This window comes from Caretta caretta, chromosome 1, assembly GCF_965140235.1.
Source record: "Caretta caretta isolate rCarCar2 chromosome 1, rCarCar1.hap1, whole genome shotgun sequence".
Classification (NCBI taxonomy): Eukaryota; Metazoa; Chordata; order Testudines; family Cheloniidae; genus Caretta; species Caretta caretta.
The window spans coordinates 275,379,532-275,402,273 of record NC_134206.1 but is presented as its reverse complement, the minus strand read 5'-3'; the positions used below and the strand labels follow the sequence as shown (position 1 = coordinate 275,402,273).

The window sequence follows — 22,742 nt, the reverse complement described above, 5'->3', positions numbered from 1 at the left end:
CGGGCCCTGCTGGCGGGAGGCGGCTCCGGCTCCGCTCTCGGTCCCGTTGCGCGCGAGGGGAGCCGGGGCCATGAGCCGCCTGGGCTCGGTGCAGCGGAAGGTGCCCTGCCTGTTTGTGACGCAGGTGAAAGAGGAGCCCTCGGCTAAGCGGGAGCGCCAGGTACCGGGAAGCGCCTGGGCCCGGCCCAGCGATGCCGGAGGGAGCGCACGGCGTCCTGGGCCGGGCGCAGAGGGGCAGGGGCCGCGGGGGCAGAGGGGACCTGCCGCCCATGGGGGGCAAGCTCAGGGGTCGTGCTGGAGCCACTGGCCGTGGGGGAGGAAAGGAAGCTGCTCGGGCGTGGTGGGTACCCGGGTGATGTTGGGATTGGCTGGGGGGGCTCAGGGTGCTGGGGAAGAGGAGGGGGCATGGTGGGTACCCGGGTGATGTTGGGATTGGCTGGGGGGGCTCAGGGTGCTGGGGAAGAGGAGGGGGCATGGTGGGTACCCGGGTGATGTTGGGATTGGCTGGGGGGCTCAGGGTGCTGGGGAAGAGGAGGGGGCATGGTGGGTACCCGGGTGATGTTGGGATTGGCTGGGGGGCTCAGGGTGCTGGGGAAGAGGAGGGGGCATGGTGGGTATCCGGGTGATGTTGGGATTGGCTGGGGGGGCTCAGGGTGCTGGGGAAGAGGAGGGGGCATGGTGGGTATCCGGGTGATGGTGGGAGTGGCTGGAGAGGGGCTCAGGGTGCTGGGGAGGAGGGGATGCAGCGGTCTGGTTGGGGACAAGGGTATTTGAGACTTGCAGCCACATCCAGCTCTAACAGTGCCTGGTGCATCTTTGAGATTCTTGGTGGCTCCATGCATGTTTTCATTGTATAAAACAGCAGTAGGGAACTGCCCACATACCAGGTTGCGGGTAAGCCAGGTGGAATAGTACTGATGGCTAAAACCTTATCGGAATGATGATTCCTTTTTCAGAAGTAATTGGGGTAATTTGCTCTTCTTTATCCCTGTTCAGCCCACTTTTCGGCGTCTTTCTGGGGAGGTCTTTGCTTGAGGCTTTGGTTGGTTGATATACCCCAGTGACTTCAGGGGTGGCCTGCTGGCATCACTCTTCCTTAACTCTGATGGAAATAATTGGTCACAACACTTGTGATGGGTTCTCTTAGTCTCCTGTTAAAAGGATTTAGGAGTTTATAACGCAGCAAGCAAGTATTGTGAAATCCCTGCTCTTGCAGGATTCAGTCCTTCCTCTGTTTCAAGGAGTTATCTCCTGCAGACCCAAAAGATGGTGATGATATGGGTATTTGGTGTTTCACATTTTGTTTGTTTGATGTTCTTGGGGCTAATGTTGTTTTGACTGTGGTTATGTTAGTGTGCTTTCTTCCTTAAATTAGTGTTTCTTACTGTCATAAGAAGCAGACAGAAGGTTAGGGTAAAGTAAGAACTTGTTACATGCATAACTATAAAAAATTAGTCAAGTATTATGTGGAAATACAAAAGATTAAGTATATGTGTACTGAAACAGAAAGGACAGAATCAAGTTCACACTTTTTTCTATCTTGCACCTTCTGTATTCATCTACACCAGTGTTTTGTGGGTGTACTAATCTGAGCAGGTAGCATTTCACACCCATAATGCACAGGTGTAGATTGCTGTAGAAGGTGCAAAACAGGGAGATAATCAGGCTCTTTCTTCTTATGTATTTCAATAACAGTAGTACTTAGAGGCTTCAACCAACATTGGGGCACCATCGTGCTAGGTGCTTTACCCCACAGTGAAAGAGACAGCTCCTATGCCAAAGAGCTGACAGTCTAAAGAAGAGTAGGGGAAAGGATATTATTCTACAGGAGAATATTTTAAAAGTAATCTTTACCAGAAATGATTTTTCTTCATCTAAACCTATTTTGAGAAGTCTTACCAACACCATCTCTCAGAAAACAAGATCAACTTCACGATGTCCACTGGGTGTCTGTTCAGACTCCTTGGAACACTCACCTCTTTATTCTTTAAGGAAGAAAGGTTTAGATGAAGACTACAATCTTTATTATGTTGTTCAAAATGTGTTTGCTTTAACCAGCTTCCATCACTCTGGTATGTTTATTATTATCACCATCATTTAGTACTAGTAGGGCTTCCATCTCTAAACTGAAGCTTAGGAACAGTTAGTCCCTCAAATGATGCATGGAACTTTTGTTGCCATAGTAATGTCATAAAGGCATCTATTGAAATTCTGTAGCACTAGGCTGGAACTCTTCTGCATTACACACACTACTTCAAAGTGTGGGAGCAGGTTGTTCCTAAAGATAAACCCCGAATGGAAAGGAGGGAAGCAGCCTCATTAAATTATTCTTCATAAGACAACAGGTGTGAAAGTTTTATTCCTTTGCCTTGATGCATTTTCAGATTTGTAATATATTGTGAAATAGTTGCATTCTTAGGCAATATTAGAAACTAGGAATAAAAAAAATGATTCTGGGTTTGTGGATGTCAATTATAATATATTAGAGTCCATATAGGAAGTTATGGAGTGAGGTTTAAATAATTGTTGTCTTTTCAGTCATTTAAAGTTTTGGCAACTGAAACCATAAATCAAAAGGCGTTAGATGCAGATATATACAATGCAATTCCAACTGAGAAGGTGGATGGAACCTGCTGTTACGTAACAACCTATAAAGGTAATACGGAAGATTTGTATGCAGACGTCTCATGTTGATTTGTACCCATAAGTTGTACATAATTTTCATTTTATTGCATTCCTGTATCTGGGAAATTCAGATTCATTAAAAAAATAATGGCTTTACTATAAAATATGCATTAACTGATAATGTAAGTTTACTGTAATTTTATAGAAGATACACCTATCTGTAAAATTGTTCTGGATTTTCGTATAGTTTGTGAAACTAAAGTCCAGGTGAAAATGATCCAGTTTAAATTAACCTGGTAGCCAAAGAAAACTATTCTACCTGGCTAGTCAGGTTGGCATTTTGTCATTAGAATTTTTTTTTTTCTCAGAAAGTCCGATAAACGGTATTTTATTTGCAGAGGTGTGAGGAAAAAGTGTGGTTCAATGAATACCTGATGAACCCTTGAAAATTCCTCCTGTTCTGGCTTTCTACTGAAAGTATATTTTGAATATGCATATATCTGTTTTGTGGTTTTTAAATATATATTTCAAGCAGTTTGTGCATCATATTAAGCAAGGTACTGTTCATAGTGCTCTTAGGTTTTCTGACAAGTGAGCAAATTAACCTCAATTTAAATATGTCCTCTTTTTATATGACTCTTTTTTTTTTTTTTTTGAAGGCAGGAGGAAATAGAATATTTACTACTGGATATTTTACTTCTCATGTTAAACTGCCCATTTCAATGGGAGAAATCCTGTCCTGCATGCTATTATCTAAACAAGCTGTTGTTTTCCTAATTCTGAAACCTGTAGGGCAGCCGTATCTTTGGGCCAGGTTGGATAGAAAACCCAACAAACTGTCTGAGAAAAGGTTTAAAAGATTCCTGTATTCAATGGAAGACTCAAAAGGTCAGTGAGGGTTTTTTTCTCTCTCTTTTTTTTTTTTTTCTCTTGGTAATTGAAGCATTTCTTTAAAAGAGAAAGACCTTTGGTTAAACAAAACTAGTATTATGTTGAAATATTAGTGATCCGCTCAAAACTTCTATATTTCATTTCAAATGCTATTATGACTTTACTTATCTCCGTGTACCATCGTTATAATTTTGGCTAATTGGTCACTTGTTCCTCACTCTGGGCTAGTATTAAATACTAAAACTTTTTCCGAGTGTATGTCTCCTTCATTGCTCCATGGTATTTCTTTTGCTAGAATAGAAATTCATGGCTAGAACAGAAAATTTCTTATCAAAAATTTCCTTTCTGCTAGCTGCATCTCCCACAATTCTGGATGTCTAGAATCATAGAAGATTAGGATTGGAAGAGACCTCAGGAGGTCATCTTGTCCAGCTCCCTGCTTCAAGCAGGACCAGCACCAACTAAATCAAGCCCATCCACCTTTGTCAAGCCAGGCCTTAAAAACCTCTAAGGATGGAGATTTCACCACCTCCTAGGTAACCCATTCCAGTGCTTCACCACCCTCCTAGTGAAATAGTGTTTCCTAATATCCGACCTAGACCCCCCCCCCCCACTGCAACTTGAGACCATTGCTCCTTGTTCTGTCATCTGCCAGCACTGAGAACAGAACAGCCAATCTCCATCCTCTTTGGAACCCCCCTGCAGGTAGTTGAAGGCTGCTTTCAAATCCCCCCTCACTCTTCTGCAGACTAAACGAACCCAGTTCCCTCAGCCTCTCCTCGTAAGTCACGTGCCCCAGTCCCCTAATAATTTTTGTTGCTCTCCGATAGACTCTCTCCAATTTGTGCACATCCTTTCTGTATGGGGAGCCCAAAGCTGGACGCAATACTCCAGGTGTGGCCTCACCAGTGCTGAATAGAGGGGAATAATCACTTCCCTTGATCTGCTAGCAATGCTCCTACTAATGCAACCCAATATGCTAGTGGTCTTCTTGACAACAAGAGCACACTGCTGATTCATATCCAGCTTCTCATCCACTGTAATCCCCAGGTCTTTTTCTGCAGAACTGCTGCTTAGCCAGTCGGTCGCTAGCCTGCAGCGGTACGTGGGATTCTTCCGTCCTAAGTGCAGGACTCTGCACTTGTCCTTGTTGACCCTCATCAGATTTCTTTTGGCCCAATCCTCCAATTTGTCTAGGTCGCTCTGGACCCTATCCCTATCATCCAGCATATCTACCTCTCTCCCTAGCTTAGTGTCATCTGTGAACTTGCTGAGGGTACAATCCATCTCATCATCCAGATCATTAATAAAATGTTGAACAAAACTGGTCCCAGGATCGACCCCTGGAGCACTCTGCTTGATACTGGCTGCCAACTAGACACAGAGCCGTTGATCTCTACCCGTTGAGCCCGACAAGATGGCCATCTTTCTGTCCACCTTATAGTCCATCCATCCATCCAATCCATACTTTTTTAATTTGCTGGCAAGAATACTGTGGGAGACTGTATCAAAAGCTTTGCTAAAGTCAAGATATATCATGTCCACTGCTTTCCCCATATCCACAGAGCCAGTTACCTCATCATAGAAGGCAATCAGGTTGATCAGGCATGACTTGCCCTTGGTGAATCCATGTTGACTGTTCCTGATTACCTTCCTCTCCTCCAAGTGCTTCAAAATGGTTTCTTTGAGGACCTGCTCCGTGATTTTTCTAAGGACTGAGGTGAGGCTGACCGGTCTGTAGTTCCCTGGATTCTCTTTCTTCCCTTTTTTTGAAGATGGGACTGCTGTCCTCCCTGGGTTCTCCTCCTTCCCTTATTGAAAGATGGGGCTGCTGTCCTCTCTTTGCAGCTCTCAGAGGCAGATCAGAGTTTTAGTTTTGCCGTCTGGCCACAGCCCTTCTGCTCCGGCTTGCTGCCAGATGAGTTATTCCCAAGATGAAAAATTTGCATAACATCATTATTAAAAAACATTCAGGGAATAATGGAATAGCTATGTACATTAGACCAAGGAATATGGTCATATGGTAAAGATTCCACTTAATATCTGACCTTTGACTCATGAACTATCCAGGGTGACTAGAATTTTGGGAGATGCTGCTAGCAAAAAAGAAATTATCAGTCAGAAGTTTTCCATTCTGCAGCCTAGCATCTCTCACAGTGCTGGACATCTGGAAAGTAGAAAGCAGTGAACATATGAAGGGAGGTTATGAAACAAAAGTTTGGTAGGAAAGAAGTACCCCACTTTTTGTGAGTCTGTATTTATTTCTGGGCCACCGGTTGCATCTTCTTCCTGCCAAAGGAGGCCTCTACAACATGGACCTTCTATTTTCTGCAATGCTAAATGAAGGGGTTGGCTGTAGACCAAGTGGCTGCTTTGCAGATTTCAGCAGTGGATGCAGTTGCTTGTTCCACCCAGGAGGTTGCTAATGATCTCATGAAGTGCGCCTTGATCTCTTCTGGGACAGGAGCCTCTGATGATTTGTAGGCTTCCACAATACATAGTCTAATCCATCTAGTGTTGGAGGATTTGGAGAGCTCTGAGTACTTGACATTTTGGGTAGAAAGACATGAATAAGGAGCCTGATATTTTTGTGGATTCTGTATGTTTGAGAGAGATTTTCAATGCTCTTTTGACATGTAAGATGTCTTGCCTTTTTTAGTTGGCTGCTGTTGTTTTGGACGGAGTGAAGGATGCCCATCCTCTTGTGTAGGCCTGAGACCTCATCAGTATCACTCTCCTCCACCCCTCCTCCACCAATATTAAACCAGCTTTAGGTGAAACTCAGGGAGTTCACCACTAAAATTGAAAAAAAGAATGTTCTGCTGCTGATAAAGCACCCACACCTCAGGAATGTTCCTAACGAGTGTTGTAGCCACCACCCTTGTAAAGTAGAGACACCCAGGCGCTGGAAAATTAGGGAGGATACAGAAAGAGATTCAACAAATAAGATAAGCTCTAACCAGCATTTTTATGCTGACCATCTTCATAAACGGAGAAGGTCACAATTAAGTTACAATTTGTGCATGAAAGATAAAATGTAAAAAAATCTTGGGCAGAAAGGAGGACACATAGGTGCCAGTATGTAATTGGTAAAATTTTTTGTTATTTAGGGATGTGGTATAATGTGATAGGTTTAGTGCATTTGAAGGAGGTAGCTAGCTGTACCTATATAATATAAATGAAAAACAGTGCTCTTTGGGAACCATTTCTGGACTGCAGTTCAACATCAAGCTGCTGGAACTCTGACCTCTCTGCACAACAGTGACGTGCATAGGCATCACCAGAAACCCCCAGAAGAGTGGATCCTGACTGGCGATCGGGTGAACTTTGTCTATATTGGGAATGATGAGCATAAGAAGTTTGCTTGGTATATGTATTCTGTGTGTGTTGCTAATAAATAGATCAGGGGTCAGCAACCTATGGCACGCGAGCTGATTTTCAGTGGCATTCTGCTGCCGGCCTGGGGTTCCATCTGCTGGCCCGCTGCTGGCCTGGGGTTCCATCCGTTGGCCCCGCTCAGCCCGCCGCTGGTCCAGGATACCAGCCACCGGTCCGGGACACCGGCCGCCGTCCTGGATGAATGGAACCTTTCTCTCCCCAAAGAAGATAATCTATTTGCAGACATTGGAAAACTCAGCAAGGAAAAGCAAGGGCAATGATCATACTAAACTGATAAGATCTGCATTTTAATTTAATTTTAAAATGAAGGTTCTTAAACATTTTAAAAACCTTATTTACATATAACAATAGTTTAGTTATATAATATAGACTTATAGAGAGAGACCTTCTAAAAACGTTAAAAATGTATTACTGGCACACGAAACCTTAAATTACAGTGAATAAATGAAGACTTGGCACACCACTTCTGAAAGGTTGCCAACCCCTGAAATAGATGTTTAGAGCACAGCTGTGTAAGGCTCTTTCACTGGGAAAAGATCTTGCAGATCCGTAGAGCCTTGATCCCCATGGGAAAGGGCAGGTACTTAAATTGGCCAGGTTTCTCCCTGAGCCCCATGGGAAAGGGTAGGTGCCTTACACCCTGATCCTTTGGTAGGGAAAGTTGGGGTGCCTAAATTGACAGGGTCACATCTTGAGCCCTTGGAAGGATATAGGCGGGGTGCTCTATATTGTGCGAGTAACACTTGGGAAGTGTGGGAGGAACAGCTTACCTTCAAAGAAAGGATTCTGGTGTCCTGAGTATTGCCTTGTCCTCATGGAACATGCAGTAAGGCTCCCGTATAGATAAGGGTGCCAGCACAGGCACTCCCCTGGCAGATGTAACTGCTATTAAGAAATAAGTCTTATGGATAAATAAAAGGCTAACGCTGAAATCAGAGGCTTGTCAGGGCGCACAGAAATAGCAGAAAGTCTCATTTTGGGAAGACTGCTTGAAGGACTCTGGCCACCCGTGGATTGACTGCAGAGAGTGTGAGGATCCTGTGAATAACATGCAACTAAGAGCAGAGAAAGTCTAGAATGATTGGAATTTCTGAGATTTGCATTGTGTTCCTGGCATGAATTGTTGAATCCTGACCAGACAGAGGAGTACGCTTTAGTATTGAGACTCTGCTAGATGAAAGCAGTCAATGAGTGTGGAGGACAGACAGAAGTACTAGAATGTCTCATTCTCAATAACCAGGCTGTTAGCTGAAGCTGCTTGAATACTTCAGTCTAGAGGTCCTGTGCTATTTGGGTCTTCAAGTGAGCTCCCCAGGCTTCTAGGCTGGAGTCAGTAGTAAGGACTAAAGGATCTGTAAGGCAGATGAGCATATCATTGGGGTTATTGCCATGGGCTGACCACCGCTGTAAGGAGTTGAATACATATGTTGGAATTTGTACTTGATATTTCATGTGTTCTGGGGAGTGGTCCCACACATTTAGTACAAAGGCTGAAGACTTCTGATGCATGATTGCGCCTATGGAGTGTTCCTCATACACCGCACAAGGAGTCCTAGCAATTCAAGGCATAGAGCTATGTCTGCAGCACTGGAGTAAGAAAATAAATTCCTGGGTGGAACCAGAGCGCTTTTCTTGGTGTTTATGATGAAGCCATGCACTTGGAAGAGATCTGAAGAGGGTCTGAAACATAGCCCTTGTGTGCTGCTGACTGTGCTGGAACTCTGATCAGGATGTTGTCCAGGAAAGGGTACAGGTGAGTTCACTGTGACCTCACTGGCTGTGGCTATTATCATCAACATCATCTTTGTAAAAACCCTGGGGCTTGATGACCAGCTGAATAGGAGAGTTTGGTACTGATAATCTTTCCTGCCATAGGCAACCCTCCGACGTCTGCAGTGACACTGTCTGATGGGGATATGAAAATACGTATCTGCTAGATCTACTGAAGTAAAGAAGTCCCCCAGGACAGCGATGACATTGGTGGGCAGGGTCTCCTTCTGAAACTTCATTTTCTTCATCCACTTTTGATGTCAAGAACAGCTTAAATACCCCCTGTGCACTTCTGTACAGTGAAGAAGACAGTAAAATCTGGAGAAACTTTATTCTGAGGGAACACACTCTCACGCCCATGTCCAGAAGATAAGATATTTCATTCTGGATCAGACTTTCTGGTCATTAGAGCTGGGTTGAATGGATGAAGGATGGATGGAGTGGAGTCCACAGCTTGTGGGAGTATCCCTAGCTTATTATTTCCCTCATCTACTTGTCTGTGGTTGATGAAAACCATTTCTTTACAAAATGAGAAATCCTCTCCCCTGGCTTCAGCTCTGGGTAAAGACATATGAGATCTTTGTCATAAAGTGGATTTCAGGGAGGCTGAGGTCACTCTGAACTGTTTCTCCCCCCCCCCCCCCCCCCGTAGGAGCAGGATTTTATATTTGCACTATAAGAATTAATGTATGTCTTGATTTCATCCTGCTAGCCCTCCCCATTTGAATAGCAGAAAAGAACGATCTATAATGAAGGAAGGGCAGATTGACGACCCTGAGGGGAAGGCTGGCACCCCTAAAGACAATTGATTAAATCAAAACCACGACAGGATGACCCTCTCAAAGGTGTTTTGAAATGTTAACACCAATCAAGGAGTAACCGGTCAGAAACTGACACAGCAAAATCCATAGACTTCAACAGAGAAAAAAGACTATAAGAACAGGGTGCTTGGCCATGAGACTTTGGGTTCATCTTGCCACACTCCAGGAGCATCGGATAGTGACCGACAGAGCCCTGCTTCCCTCTGCGACCAATCTGGCTGGATCACTAGATTGATCCAGACTCTGGACTGGTAACTGTAAACATCAACTGGTAAGACTGTGTGCATGGTGTGTGTGTGTGTGAGATTGAAAAGCATATGCTAACTGTTGTATTTACAATAAACGCAAATACAACAGTTAGCATATGCTTTTCAGTCTCACACACCATGCACACAGTCTTACCAGTTGATGTTTATCGTTACTAAGACTAAATCTTGTGGTCAAAAACAGTTTACATTGTGCTCAGGCCTTCAACATTCCTTTAATCTAATTAACATAGACACAATACAAAATCCTGTCTCTTATTAACTAAACTTTATAACAGGTCCTAATTGTAATGCATATGGGAAAACAGAATCTCATAGTCCCAGAGGGTCATTCCTTTCTGCTATTCAAATGGGGAGGGCTAGCAGGATGAAATCAAGACATACATTAATTCTCATAGTAAAAATATAAAATCCTGCTCCTATACTCTCCGGTCCCCAATTCCTCTGTTTCCTTTGGGGAATTTGTTGACTCTCTGTGAGGAAGAGGAGAGAAAGTTGCACCTCTTTCTGAATGCCAGTCTCTGTTCTTTTCTGTGGGCACTTAGTGGGGAAGGGAGAGAATATTTGGATTTAGCCACATTGTCGGCAACCACTGTATCCAGCTTTTCTCAAAAAAGGAGGGAGACTGTAAACTTGGCTTCAGCATAAGACATGCTTACAGTTGGAGCCATAGGTGGCACCTGGCTACTAAGCTGGAAGTCACAGCTTGGGCTTGAGGACCTCATTGCATCCACTGAAGCATCAGTTACAAACACTGTTTCTAGGAAGAGTTCTTTTAAGTGGAGTAAAAGTCAAGGTTATCTCTGTCCTTAAAGGCCTTGAGATCTTACAACCAGGAAAAAGATGCTCTTGCAAAGCAGATGGCCACCAGGGGCACTTGAAGAGTGGTGGAGGAAGCTTCAAAGTCCATTTTAAGGGTGGCCTTCATTTTTCTATCCGTGGGTTCCTTAGGCTTGAACTCCCCTTCTGAGGAAATAATCATATCCTTGGTGAGGGACGCTACACTGGCATCAACTTCTGGTGTATCAGTAATAGAGCCCTTGGGTTCTTGAATGTTGTAGAGTCTGAGGTCGATGTTGTGAATATGCTTTCCTTTATCAGGCTTGTTCTGTTCATCCGTAATCACTTCCTCGAAGGGAGGAGCGAAAGGGTATTGCAGCCATATATGAGGATTTTGCGGGGAGAAATTTACTCTGAAGCTTACTCACAGGAGCATGCTTAGGTTTCAGAGTCAGAAAGCTCATCTTCCTCAGTGGGGGAGGAAGAGGAATCAGAGGACTCATAACTTCTGGTTTTTTTTTATTGCTTTTTCTTTCCCTTTTTTGCTTTTTTTAGATTTTCTTTTTTTTAAAGCCTTTTGAATGCGCTTTGGGAGTGCAGAAACTCTGCTGTGGCTTTGGTGAGGTCTTTTGTGGCTTGCCTTCCTTAAGACCTGAAGACCCTCTCGAAAGATCTGTCTCACAATCCTTCCCACTCAGTCCTATTGTTCCTCGGAGAAGGAACTCCTTGTCAGCGGATATGTCTACACTGCAGTTAGACATCCGTGGCTGGCCCCTGGGACTTAACCCATGAGTTGAGTGGTCAGGGTCCACCTTGCTTTTGGACCCTCTCGCTGTTCTGCACTGAGGTTCCTTGCCTGTTTTTTCCTTGCTGGAGTCATGGTTGCCTTGGTCGGTAGGGACCCCACCTCCCTATCCAGCTTGTAGCACCAGGACCTAACAGAGTTAGAGATGGAAGGCTGAGTGCAAGCGGGGCACAAGTCACTGCCTGTTTCTCAGGAGGCTGCCTCAGATATAGAGCACTAATTGGAGGAACAAGCAGGGAGACAATGCAGTGGTGGTTCAGGGAGAGTTTTACTCCCAAAGGGTTAACTGACTCAGGGAAGGGGAGGAATTCTGAGCAAAGAAGTTAAAATAGAGGTAGAAAGGGCAGGAGCAAAAGAACCTGCTACTGTCTGCTGCTGCAGTGGCAGAGAATCTGGCAGCAAGCAGGAACAGAGGTGTTCTGGCCAGACTGTTCAGCGCTAAAAGGCTGCTCTCCCTCCGTGAGCTGCAGAGAGGAGAGCAGCCCCAGAAGTCCAGGATTGTGGGAATGGAATGGAAATTCTTTGCCTAAATATCTTAGTAGACCAAATTAGTTAAAAAAACAAAAATTGAACAAAAAACAACAACAAAAGATTAGACCTCATGCAGGTACTATTCCTATGTCAGATTATTTGAATGTTTACTTTGAAAGAAGGTCAGATAATAGAATTAGCTAAAATTTTGTCACAAAATAAATATTTAACATTTTTATTTTTAGAATTTATTTGGAATATTGAAGAAGACTTCAGACCTGTCCCAGAATGCTGGATTCCAGCAAAGGAAATCCAGCAATCGAGTGGAAACCCTTTGCCCGATGAAAATGGACACATTCCAGGTATATACCATACAGTCTGTCTTAAAGAAAAGGGGATTTTTCTCTGCTTCATTAGGCCCAGAGTGAAATACCCACAGAACAGGACTCAGTGGCACCAGACCCTGCCAGAACAACAGATGCAAAACCTGAAGACGCATCTCCACTGCTACAATGATCAACACCACTCACACCACACCTTTCAAGATTCATTGATCCTACACATGCCTATCCCAAGATATGGTGTACCTCATCCAGAGCACTAACTGCTTGAATAACGATTGTGTGGGTGAAACCGATCTCACACCTGCGGATTAACCCTTTTCACGAAGTGATCACTCTATATCTGATCTTATCCATCCCTCATCCTCAAAGGAAACCTGCACAACACTTTCAAAAGACAAGCCTGGGAGCTTAAATTCATTACTCTGCTAGACACTAAAAATGTGGACTGAACAGAGATGCTGGATTTATGGCTTATTAGAACACTAACCCCCTCTCTTTGTCCTGTGACCGCAGAGGTGTTAACGGGCCACTCTGCCTTGAATGATCCCTTACAATTTGTGCAAACTGCTTATGCTAAACAATCTGTTCCACCTTGAATTTTGCTGTGACACTGGGAGTACCTTTCCCAGACCTGAAAAAAGCTCTGAGTGGCTCAAAAGCTTGTCTCTCTCACCAACAGCAGTTGGTCCAATAAAAGATATTACCTCACTGACCTTGCCTTTCCAATATCCTGGGACTGATATGGCTACAACTACACTGCATAGCACCATACTCAGCAAGTTCCTTTTTAACATGTCATTTACTCACTGTTCAGTCGTGCTTTGTTCTGCTGTCATAGAAACATTTTTTTCCTGTGGCATTTGGCCACACTGATTTGCAAAGCTTTGAGCCAAAAGACACAGTTGTTCCTGTTAAATTCCTTTGACACATTTCTTTGAGGTAAAATGTAACTTTGTCCTTGGGATAAGTTTATTTTCCTTGTAAAAATATAATTAGGTATGTAGCTCTTCATATTAGTAGAATGCTATAGTTTATAGCTACTTTCTAATGCATGTACAGCTTTTAATGTGCCTTGACAAGAAGTAAAATGGAATGTTTTCTCATAGGTTGGGTGCCAGTGGAGAAAAATAGCAAACAATATCGCTGGCACTCATCTGTTGTTAATTATGAGGCAGAAATAGCCCTTATATTGAAGTGCCATGCTGATGATCCTGGACGTTTGGAAATCAGTTCCGTGCCATTATCAGACCTTTTGGAACAAACCCTGGAGCTTATTGGAACTAATATTAATGCAAATCCATATGGTAAGCATAGCATGTGTTGTTGTTTAACACTCATTAATACCTTAAATATTTTAATGTGTTCTGAGTGTGAAAGGTATGGCATTTTTTACTTGCAAAATAAGAAATTGGAATTACTTCACTAAGCTCCATGAATTAAAAGCAACTTGTACGTTGCCAAAATGGCTTATTAACATATTATAACCCAGTGGTTCTCAAACTTTTGTACTGGTGACCCCTTTTACACAGCAAGCTTCTGAGTGCGACCCCCCCGCCTTTATAAATTAGAAACACTTTTAAAAAATATTTAATCCTATTATAAATGCTGGAGGTGAAGCAGTGTTTGGGGTGGAGGCTGACAGCTCATGACCCCTCTATGTAATAACCTCGTGATCCCCTGAGGGGTCCCCGGTATAACTCTTTAAAAAAGAAAATGAGGGGATAGCTACAGTAGTGCCCAAAGGGTGGAGTTTAGAGATATTTTTAGATACTTCAGTGATTGGCAGTTTCCACATAATGCATACAGTCTTTTTAACTATCTCATTCTCCCCTTCCAACCTGCTGCATGTAATTCCAAAGGGTTGCCACTAAGGGTATGTCTTCACTACCCACCGGATCGGAGGGCTGCGATCGATCCAGTGGGGATCGATTTATCGTGTCTAGTCTAGATGCGATAAATCGACCCCTGAGTGCTCTCTTGTACTCTAGCACTGCGAGAGGCACAGGCAGAGTCAACAGGGGAGTGCCAGCAGTCGACTCACTGCGGTGAAGACACCACAGTCAGTTGATTTAAGTATGTCGACTTCAGCTATGATGTTCATGTAGCTGAAGTTGCGTAACTTAGATCGATCCCCCCGCCTAGTGTAGATCAGGGCTAAGATACTTTTCTTCTCCTCCATGCAAGACTACAGCTATGTCTTCACTGCAATCAATAGCTGCATTTTTACAGGTTAGCTAAGTTGAGACAGTACTGTAGTTTGTTACCTCTGCGTAGCTAAGTCTCTGTGCCTTCCACCTGGGTTGACCTTAATTAGTTATATTCAGGTAAAAACTACCCGGGCTATGTGTTCACTATGATTTTACATCAAGATAGCTATCATAATGCAAAAACACATTTTTTTTTTTCTTTTAGTGAAGACATAACCTTGAACTAGCAGGGACAATGTTTGCTCCACTTTCCAAAGCCAGTCAGTGATGTGCTGCTAACTTTTAATAAGAGGCATCCACAAAAAAAATTTCCCTTTGGGTTGAGGCAAACTGCTGCTGCAGTGAAGTTGGATGAATGACTGGGGCATATGCATTTGTTTTCCATTTAAACGGACCTCTTTTCTCAGAACCAAAGAGTGGTGCAACACCACTTGGGAAACAAATATTAAATTGCACTTCATTGGAAATGCTTTGTTTTAAAAAATACACTGTGCATATACATAGAACAAAATAGATCGCCTCCGATTTATAATTATGTGCTGAAGGGCTTTGGGGGGAGAAGCTGGTGCTCTTCTTTGAAGACTTTTTTTTTTAAACACCTGCTATTTGGTGCAATTTTTTATGTTCCAAAAGCAAAACTTTATTCTTCAGTAGCATTTTTATGAGCTCCTAATATTACTTATGTATGCCAAGGAGGACTTCATATTATAAAATATCTTGGAAATATTTTTGATCTCAGCTACAACAGGGTTATGACATTCTTTTAATAAAATCAATATTTTAAAACATCACTGTGTGATAGTTTACTGACAGGCAAAAAGACAAGGCCCATGCACAGTGGAACTTACTTCCTTTTGATCCTTCAAATCATTCTTGAATCTTTTATAACGCAGTTTAAAAATGAGCAGGTTAATTAGGCTTTGGAGTGTTACATGTGCTTACTTGTAACAGTTTATTCCCAGAATAACAGCTTTTGTCTTCGCATGGCAGGAAGAGTATGCTATAGTTCTTCTACACCATCCCTATTATCATTTCAGTAACGACACATGAAGTTTGTTATATTCCTGGGGGAATTCAGCACCAAAGAATTAAACATTCTGCGCACAATATTTTGAAGTTCTGCAAAATTCTGCATATTTTATTTGTCAAAATAACAATATAATCCCACTAGTCTCAATTATTTTGGTAATTTATTTCAAAATACCTGCCAGTAATTATGTCTGTAACCATACAGACAACAAAAAAGATTCAGCAAATGTTTTTTTGACAGATTCCTGGCTAAGCATATTAATACAGAACTTTGAATAATAATTCATTTAAACTACAATACAGAAACACATTTCTCATACTCCTCAGAAGCAGTGGAAAGGCTTGTGGGACTTAGGGGTAATGGAGCAGCTGAGGGAGAGAGGAGGAGTCTTTCCTGGGTGTCTGGCTGGTGAGTCTTTCCCACATGCTCGGGGTTTAACTGATCACCATATTTGGGGTTGGGAAGGAATTCTCCTCCAGGGCAGATTGGCAGAGGCCCTGGGGGGTTTTCGCCTTCCTCTGCAGCGTGGGGCACAGGTCACTTGCTGGAGGATTCTCTGCACCTTGAAGTCTTTAAACCACCATTTGAGGACTTCAGCAGCTCAGACATAGGTTAGGGGGTTGTTAGAAGAGTGGGTGGGTGAGATTCTGTGGCCTGCATTGTACAGGAGGTCAGAATAGACTATCATAATAGTCCCTTCTGACCTTAAAGTCTATGATTCAAGTGAACCTGGAGAGTCGTTGGGTGTGGGTGGGAGAAATATGGAACAGGGTTGTTTTTCTGAGGGGAGGAATGTTGGGGAACCTCCCCCATGCAGACCCTGGCTGACGCTAATCTCTCCCATTCAGTCAGGCAAATATGCCCATCCCAGTGTTCCTTGCACCTCTCCCACTCAGCCAGGCATATCTGCACATGTCCCCATGTGGCCCTGTCATAAATATAAAGGGAAGGGTAAACCCCTTTGAAATCCCTCCTGGCCAGGGGAAAGCTCCTCTCACCTGTAAAGGGTTAAGAAGCTAAAGATAACCTCGCTGGCACCTGACCAAAATGACCAATGAGGAGACAAGATACTTTCAAAAGCTGGGAGGAGGGAGAGAAACAAAGGGTCTGTGTGTCTGTCTATAGTCTGTCTTTGTCGGGGATAGACCAGGAATGGAGTCTTAGAACTTTTAGTAAGTAATCTAGCTAGGTATGTGTTAGATTATGATTTCTTTAAATGTCTGAGAAAAGAATTGTGCTGAATAGAATAACTATTTCTGTCTGTGTATCTTTTTTGTAACTTAAGGTTTTGCCTAGAGGGGTTCTCTATGTTTTTGAATCTAATTACCCTGTAAGATATCTACCATCCTGATTTTACAGGGGGGATTTCTTTACTTCTATTTTTATTAAAAGTCTTCTTGTAAGAAACTGAATGCTTTTTCATTGTTCTCAGATCCAAGGGTTTGGGTCTGTGGTCACCTATGCAAATTGGTGAGGCTTTTTATCCAACATTTCCCAGGAAAGGGGGGGTGCAAGTGTTGGGAGGATTGTTCATTGTTCTTAAGATCCAAGGGTCTGGGTCTGTAGTCACCTAGGCAAATTGGTAAGGCTTTTTACCAAACCTTGTCTAGGAAGTGGGGTGCAAGGTTTTGGGAAGTATTCTGGGGGGAAGGGCGCGTCCAAACAGCTCTTCCCCAGTAACCAGTATTAGTTTGGTGGTGGTAGCGGCCAGTCCAAGGACAACGGGTGGAATATTTTGTACCTTGGGGAAGTTTTGACCTAAGCTGGTAAAGATAAGCTTAGGAGGTTTTTCATGCAGGTCCCCACATCTGTACCCTAGAGTTTAGAGTGGGGGAGGAACCTTGACACATGCAGACCCTGGCTGACCCTAATCTCTCCCATTCAGTCAGGCAAATATGCCCATCCCAGTGTTCCCTGCACCTCTCCCATTCAGCCAGGCATATCTGCACATGTCCCCATGTGGCCCTGTAGCCCCCCCTGCTCCTATTGAGCCCCTGGCTCAATGCTATCACCCCCCTAGTTCCTGTAACATCCCCCCCCAGCAGCCCTGTGTGCCCCACTCTATCCATCCCCCACCATATTCTGTGGCCCTGCAGGCAGGATGCTGTGAGAAAGGCAGCCTCTGACCCTTCCCTGCTCCAGCTTGTGAGCTGGCTGCCCTCTCTTCTGGTACCATAGCATTCCCTGGTGGATGAAAGGTGTAATTGAAACATTCTGCAGGAGATGTGCATATTCTGTCAGGGCGGGTAGGAGGGGGGAATCTGTGGGGGACATGAATTCTGCATGTGTGCAGTGGTGCAGAATTCTCCCAGGAGTATTGTGTCAAGTAGTCTTAACTTGTGGCTCTTTGGAGCATATTGAAGCAGAAATCTCGTAGCTTGCAAGAGACACTTCGTATGTTCTAATTAAATTTAGTATTCATTTGGTAACTGTAGATCTTAAATATATAAAGCTTATTGTTTGTCTATCTCACCACAATAGTATATTAATGGTAAATCACATTTTAAGAACTAGATGTGAAATTGAGAGAGTTTTTTTCTGTGGTAAGCATGTCAAGGTGGTGTTCCTTTGGATTCTAATAAGGTAGTAGTGCTGTCATGGGACCTATTTGGAGTCATGGCAAAAATCAAAGATATCTATCTACACACGAGTTTTCTTAAACAAAAAACCTCTGTTTTTTTAGATGCAGCTTGCCATGCAAACTGGAGAGGTGATTATTTAATTTCCTAGAAGCTGTACTTTTTAAACTGAGATATGGCCTATATATACTTCTATACTTCTGTTGGCTTACATTTGTAATGTCATAATATTGCATGGGGCAAGAAGTTACAGTGGAATCAGAAGATTGTGAAGACTTGTTATGTCTCCCTAATATGAAAATAAAAATTAATATCCCACTTCACCCAGGACAGAAAATCTACTTCTGTTGCTGAAAAGCAGGGATGAAATCCTGTCTCTGTAGAAATCAGTGGAAAAATTTCCATTTATTTCAGCTGCGTCTGGATTTCACCCAACGTGTTTTATAGACCAGCCCTGTGTATCTGACAGAAATCTTCTGTGACAGCATTCTTAATATGGCTGTAATAAGTAATAAAAATAAGGGAAATTTTGACTTGAGTGACTACATGATTTAACAGGTTAATTTTTTTTTTTTTATATAAAGGATTAGGAAGTAAGAAGCACCCTCTCCATCTTCTTGTACCACATGGAGCATTTGAAATAAAGAATCCACCTATGCTGAAGCACAGTGATATATTATCTTGGTTTGAAAGCTGCACAGAGGGTAAAATTGAAGGAATTGTATGGCACTGTAATGATGGACATTTAATCAAGGTAAACATTTAGAATGTCATGAGTGAATCTGCACTCCTCAAAACATAAAACAAAAAAACCCCACACTTGTGCAAAAGAAACACTTCAAGGACAAAACTACTAGTGTAAAAGGCACAATGGATTAAAACACAATATGCACTGCTGCTTCTAATTGGGTGAGAATCAGTTTAGCTACTTTGTGAGACCATGTTTCAAATTAGCACTTGACAGCTTTGATCAGCTCCTCACAAGCCCAGTTTGTGATAATTTTCAACATAAACTGTGAGTTAGACACTAGTCATCTATCTTTGTTCCCAGTACAGCTTACCTAGTTTCTTTCCAGGGGCAGGAGGGCTCCAGCACTCCACATACCACTTCTCGTTCTAGCCAGAACACATAGCTCTCTTGCCCAGCAGCTGTACCTTTTTGTAACTGCTGTGTGATGTAGTTTGTCAAACTGTATTGGACTCCTTACAATACTTACGGTATTTATTAACTGTTATAAAGACAGATTAACCTCCAAACTGCTCTAGTCATTTATGCTGATGAAGGTAAATCCACCTGCCATTATCCTATACATTGCTTTCCATTGTACTTTTCAGTAAAGGTTCCACCCCCCTTCAATGTCTCTAAGGTGGATGCCAATAAGAGCACACAAATGTCTTAGCATAATAGCAAATATTCAGTAATAGTGTATAAAACTCCTGCCTCCACCCTAAATAAATTATGCCAGTAGTTTGAACAGTTAATTGAAAACAGACAAAATAAAGGATGACCACGGTATTATCTTGTCCTGTGGCGGTAGCACCTAATAATTAAAGCTTGCTTTTTTTAAAAAAAAAAAATCTCTCTCAAAAAACAACCCCAACAACCCTAAATTAATTTGCTTTTTATTTGTGTGTGGCCCATAATTGATTTTTTTCTGTGGGTCAGTGGCTTGAAGCCATGCACACCTGTATTGGAATGGACATATGCAAGTACTCAAAGAAGAACAGTTCCTTATAAAACAAGGGATCACTTTATAATAATCAAAATGAGCTGGCATTGTTTCTGTACGAATGGTCTTCAAACTGTGGTTTGTGGAGGACTACGTAGCGATGTAGTCTGCTTCTTTTCACATTCACCTGCTAAATCACATTAAAATGACTGCTAAAACAATACAACACTGTCCTAGTTTTCATCACAGCAGTTGGAATTGTAGCTACCTATTTTTTTTTTTTTTTGAGATCCCCCTCCCCCTACTTTTCTTCACTTGGTCTGAATTCCTGCTGCTATCTAAAACACGTTGTTTAACTTCAGCTGTAGGAAAGTTAGTAGTTTTTGAAGTGGTATATGGCAAACTTCCAGAAGCAATTTGACATAAGTTTCACACACCGTGTACAATAACTATGAGCTTTGTAAGTGATGTGACATCAGTGACCAAAGCAGCTAGCTGTTGAGATACCAGTGATGGATATTTGTCATAAGTGGTCAAATGTATGAGGATGTTTACACTGATCTCCTGTTTCTCTCTTCTTAGCTCCATCGACATCATCTTGGTATGTGCTGGCCAATTCCAGAGACGTATCTGAATTCTCAACCAGTTGTCATTGCTGTTAATGGGACCAAATATGACTGTGACTTTGAACCAAAATGTTTGTTTAACCATTTTTCAAAGCTGGATGGGCAAAGGTTCAGTAGACTCAAAGATATAAAGTTTGATGTTTAAAGAGAAAAAAGAATCTTGTCACATATGTACGATTGTACCTCCTTCTGCTTTGCCTACAATACAAGTGGATATTTTTGCAAATAATTGTGGCATAGGTAGCTCTGTAGCTACAATGCACATGATTGGGATAAATATTATCAATAATATGAAGCAAAAGAGCAGTAAAGGCAAATCCAAAATGGATCTCCCTCTCGTAGATTTCAGCACATTTGCTGTTTTGGTTTTGAAAGACCCTGAAATGTTGAAGCTGTTAGGGCTAAGAGGAGGACAGTGTTTTTAATGGTAGCTGCTTCCAGGGGCTTGTATAGCGAAGCAGATAGCGATGGTTTTAAAAACAAACAGAACAGTCAGCTAACTTTTAGAGTTTCTGAATTTTTACAGCCTGCAGTTTTATTCTGAAGTCAGACTGCAACTCAAACATTCTCAGGTTTAGGCTCCAGACTTAGGGCCCAATGCTTTCTATGATATCAGTGAAGTAACACAGATTTAAATCAGTAACTGAGACCATAATCAGGCCCTACGTTTTAAAAAAATGTTTAAAATTGTGACAATTTTTTTTATTTAGACATTCCACACTATTTGTATACCCCCCCCCCGCCATGCTGCAGTAGTGTACTAGGGCTTGAAAACCAAGTAGTGAAATTGTTTACATTATCCAGTCTCTTGGGACACACTGTTTTTTTTGTTAATAAATTAGCATAAATAGTAAAATGTAAACTCGTTTTAATTATTTTGAAAAAATAGTCCATAACCGTTTAGAAAATAACTTTATCAAGAGCAGCATGTAAAGTAATGTTTCAAATACTTAACTTAGAAAAATAGACAATACAAATTGTGTATTCTCACAATTTGGTTCTATTTACATCTGTGCTCTGCATGTACCAAACATCCACCAACACTAGATCTATACAAATATTGACAGTTTTCAAATAAATTAAATTAGCTTTACATCTAAGTACAAAAAAAGTTCATTGCCTTGCTGAAGTACTACAATTCTTTCTGTTATGCAGCAGGTCTGGCTTTGAAGTCAAGGGCTTCCTCACCCCAGGATTGCTCAAATCCTTTGATCTCCCCTGCTGTCATTTCTGAACTAAAGCATAAAATATGCAAAACAAGTGGGGAGGTGGTAAGACAAGTTTTCACATTGATTGCTAGATCTATTGGATCTGAAGCACTAATGACAAGATTTTAGTAACTTTTTTGAAAAGTCTGCTGCTTCTCTCTCTCTGGTGTCAAACTATTGTAACTTCAATGAAGCTGGTCCTAATTCACAATGGTGAGAAATTAGAATCAGGCTTGCATATAAGTGGTATTACATATAACAGCCTACTGACTCAATTTAGGTGTTAGTTCTTAAAATACTTAACATGGATTTAATCAATAGACACATTGGCTGGAATATCCACTTTAACACCAAACTGTTCAGAAAGCTTCTTTAATTTCTCCTCCAAGATAATATTTTTTTTCACTTCTTCATTGTAGTTGTATTTCAGATCCTCAATTTCTTCAAAAAAGGAAGGGTCAAAGTTATCCAGTTCTCTTTTCAGTTGTTTGATTTCTTCCTAATAAAAGAATTGAATATTACCAACTTACTACAATTCAAGATTCTACATTCTGTTTTTGTGTCAAGGTGTATATAAAAGGACTAAATGACAACATTAATTGTGTGCCTTTTCCTTCATGGGAAATTTTAAAAACTCGCTTTGATTTGTGCACTCTGAATGTAAAGGTACAGGTTATCATTTATATACCTTAGTACCTAATTGCACCTGCAAGTCAGGTGCTTTGGTAGATGAAAAAGGAAGCGAGGTTAAAAAGTTTAGTACCCAACATATGTCAAAACAAATGTTTACAGTGAGACTGGAGTGCTTTGTTAAATTAATCACACAGTCAGTACAGCATAATTACATACTGTCATAAGAGGAAAGAGATTCTGGGGAAACATTGCTGTGATTCTAAACAACATATTCTTCTGACCCTAGCTTTAGGGCCTGAGTCTCAAGGTCCCAGTACATTCTGTTCTGGATTTCTCCTTAATAGTTTAAAGAGCAGAACTTCCCTTCCTCCCTTTTTTATTTGATTCTCTTGATGGCCCCATCAAAGCTGTGAACTAAACATGCAGATGTAAGAAGATTCTGGTTGCAGTTTGAGTCATTTTGTAAAAGTGGATGGGGCAAAGGAGTGGCAGTTACTGGCTACTGAAACATTTGGGGAGTGTGTGGGAGAGGCGGGGTGCAACAAGCTGGTAGAGTGGTTCAGTATTTTTAACAATGCCAATTTCCATCTGTCGTGCACTACATGCATGAATCCATA

At 42.1% G+C, this 22,742-nt stretch overlaps 2 protein-coding genes across 6 annotated transcripts in view; one reads left to right on the top strand and one right to left on the bottom strand.

Annotated features, from left to right (window-relative positions):
* The first annotated feature begins 2 nt into the window (after positions 1 to 2).
* RLIG1 (RNA 5'-phosphate and 3'-OH ligase 1) lies at positions 3 to 22,085 on the top strand. 2 transcript variants are annotated; one of them, XM_048835651.2, is made up of 7 exons: positions 3 to 124; positions 2,539 to 2,656; positions 3,418 to 3,513; positions 12,074 to 12,190; positions 13,279 to 13,476; positions 18,573 to 18,742; positions 20,241 to 22,085. In XM_048835651.2, the coding sequence occupies exons 1-7, from the start codon at positions 71 to 73 to the stop codon at positions 20,427 to 20,429; spliced, it is 942 nt and encodes a 313-aa protein (XP_048691608.2). In that variant the 5' UTR covers positions 3 to 70; the 3' UTR covers positions 20,430 to 22,085. The 2 variants fall into 2 exon arrangements, with proteins under 2 accessions (XP_048691608.2, XP_048691607.2); XM_048835650.2 differs by having other exon boundaries at positions 27 to 160.
* The window catches only part of CEP290 (centrosomal protein 290), a 111,033-nt gene continuing 109,470 nt past the window's right edge, over positions 21,180 to 22,742 (bottom strand). For 3 of the 4 annotated variants that reach the window (XM_048835631.2, XM_048835633.2, XM_048835632.2), the window contains one exon: positions 21,180 to 21,991. In XM_048835631.2, coding sequence (XP_048691588.2) covers positions 21,803 to 21,991 — 189 coding nt within the window. In that variant the 3' untranslated portion in view covers positions 21,180 to 21,802. The remainder of the gene's footprint in view (positions 21,992 to 22,742) is intronic. The other variant, XR_007354565.2, reaches the window with a different exon arrangement.

Coding starts and splice junctions, on each gene's coding strand:
- RLIG1 (XM_048835650.2), top strand. CDS start 71: ATGAGCCGCCTGGGCTCGGTGCAGCGGAAGGTGCCCTGCCTGTTTGTG. Junction 161..2,538: donor CGGCTAAGCGGGAGCGCCAG/GTACCGGGAAGC, acceptor TTGTCTTTTCAG/TCATTTAAAGTTTTGGCAAC. Junction 3,514..12,073: donor TTCAATGGAAGACTCAAAAG/GTCAGTGAGGGT, acceptor TTTTATTTTTAG/AATTTATTTGGAATATTGAA.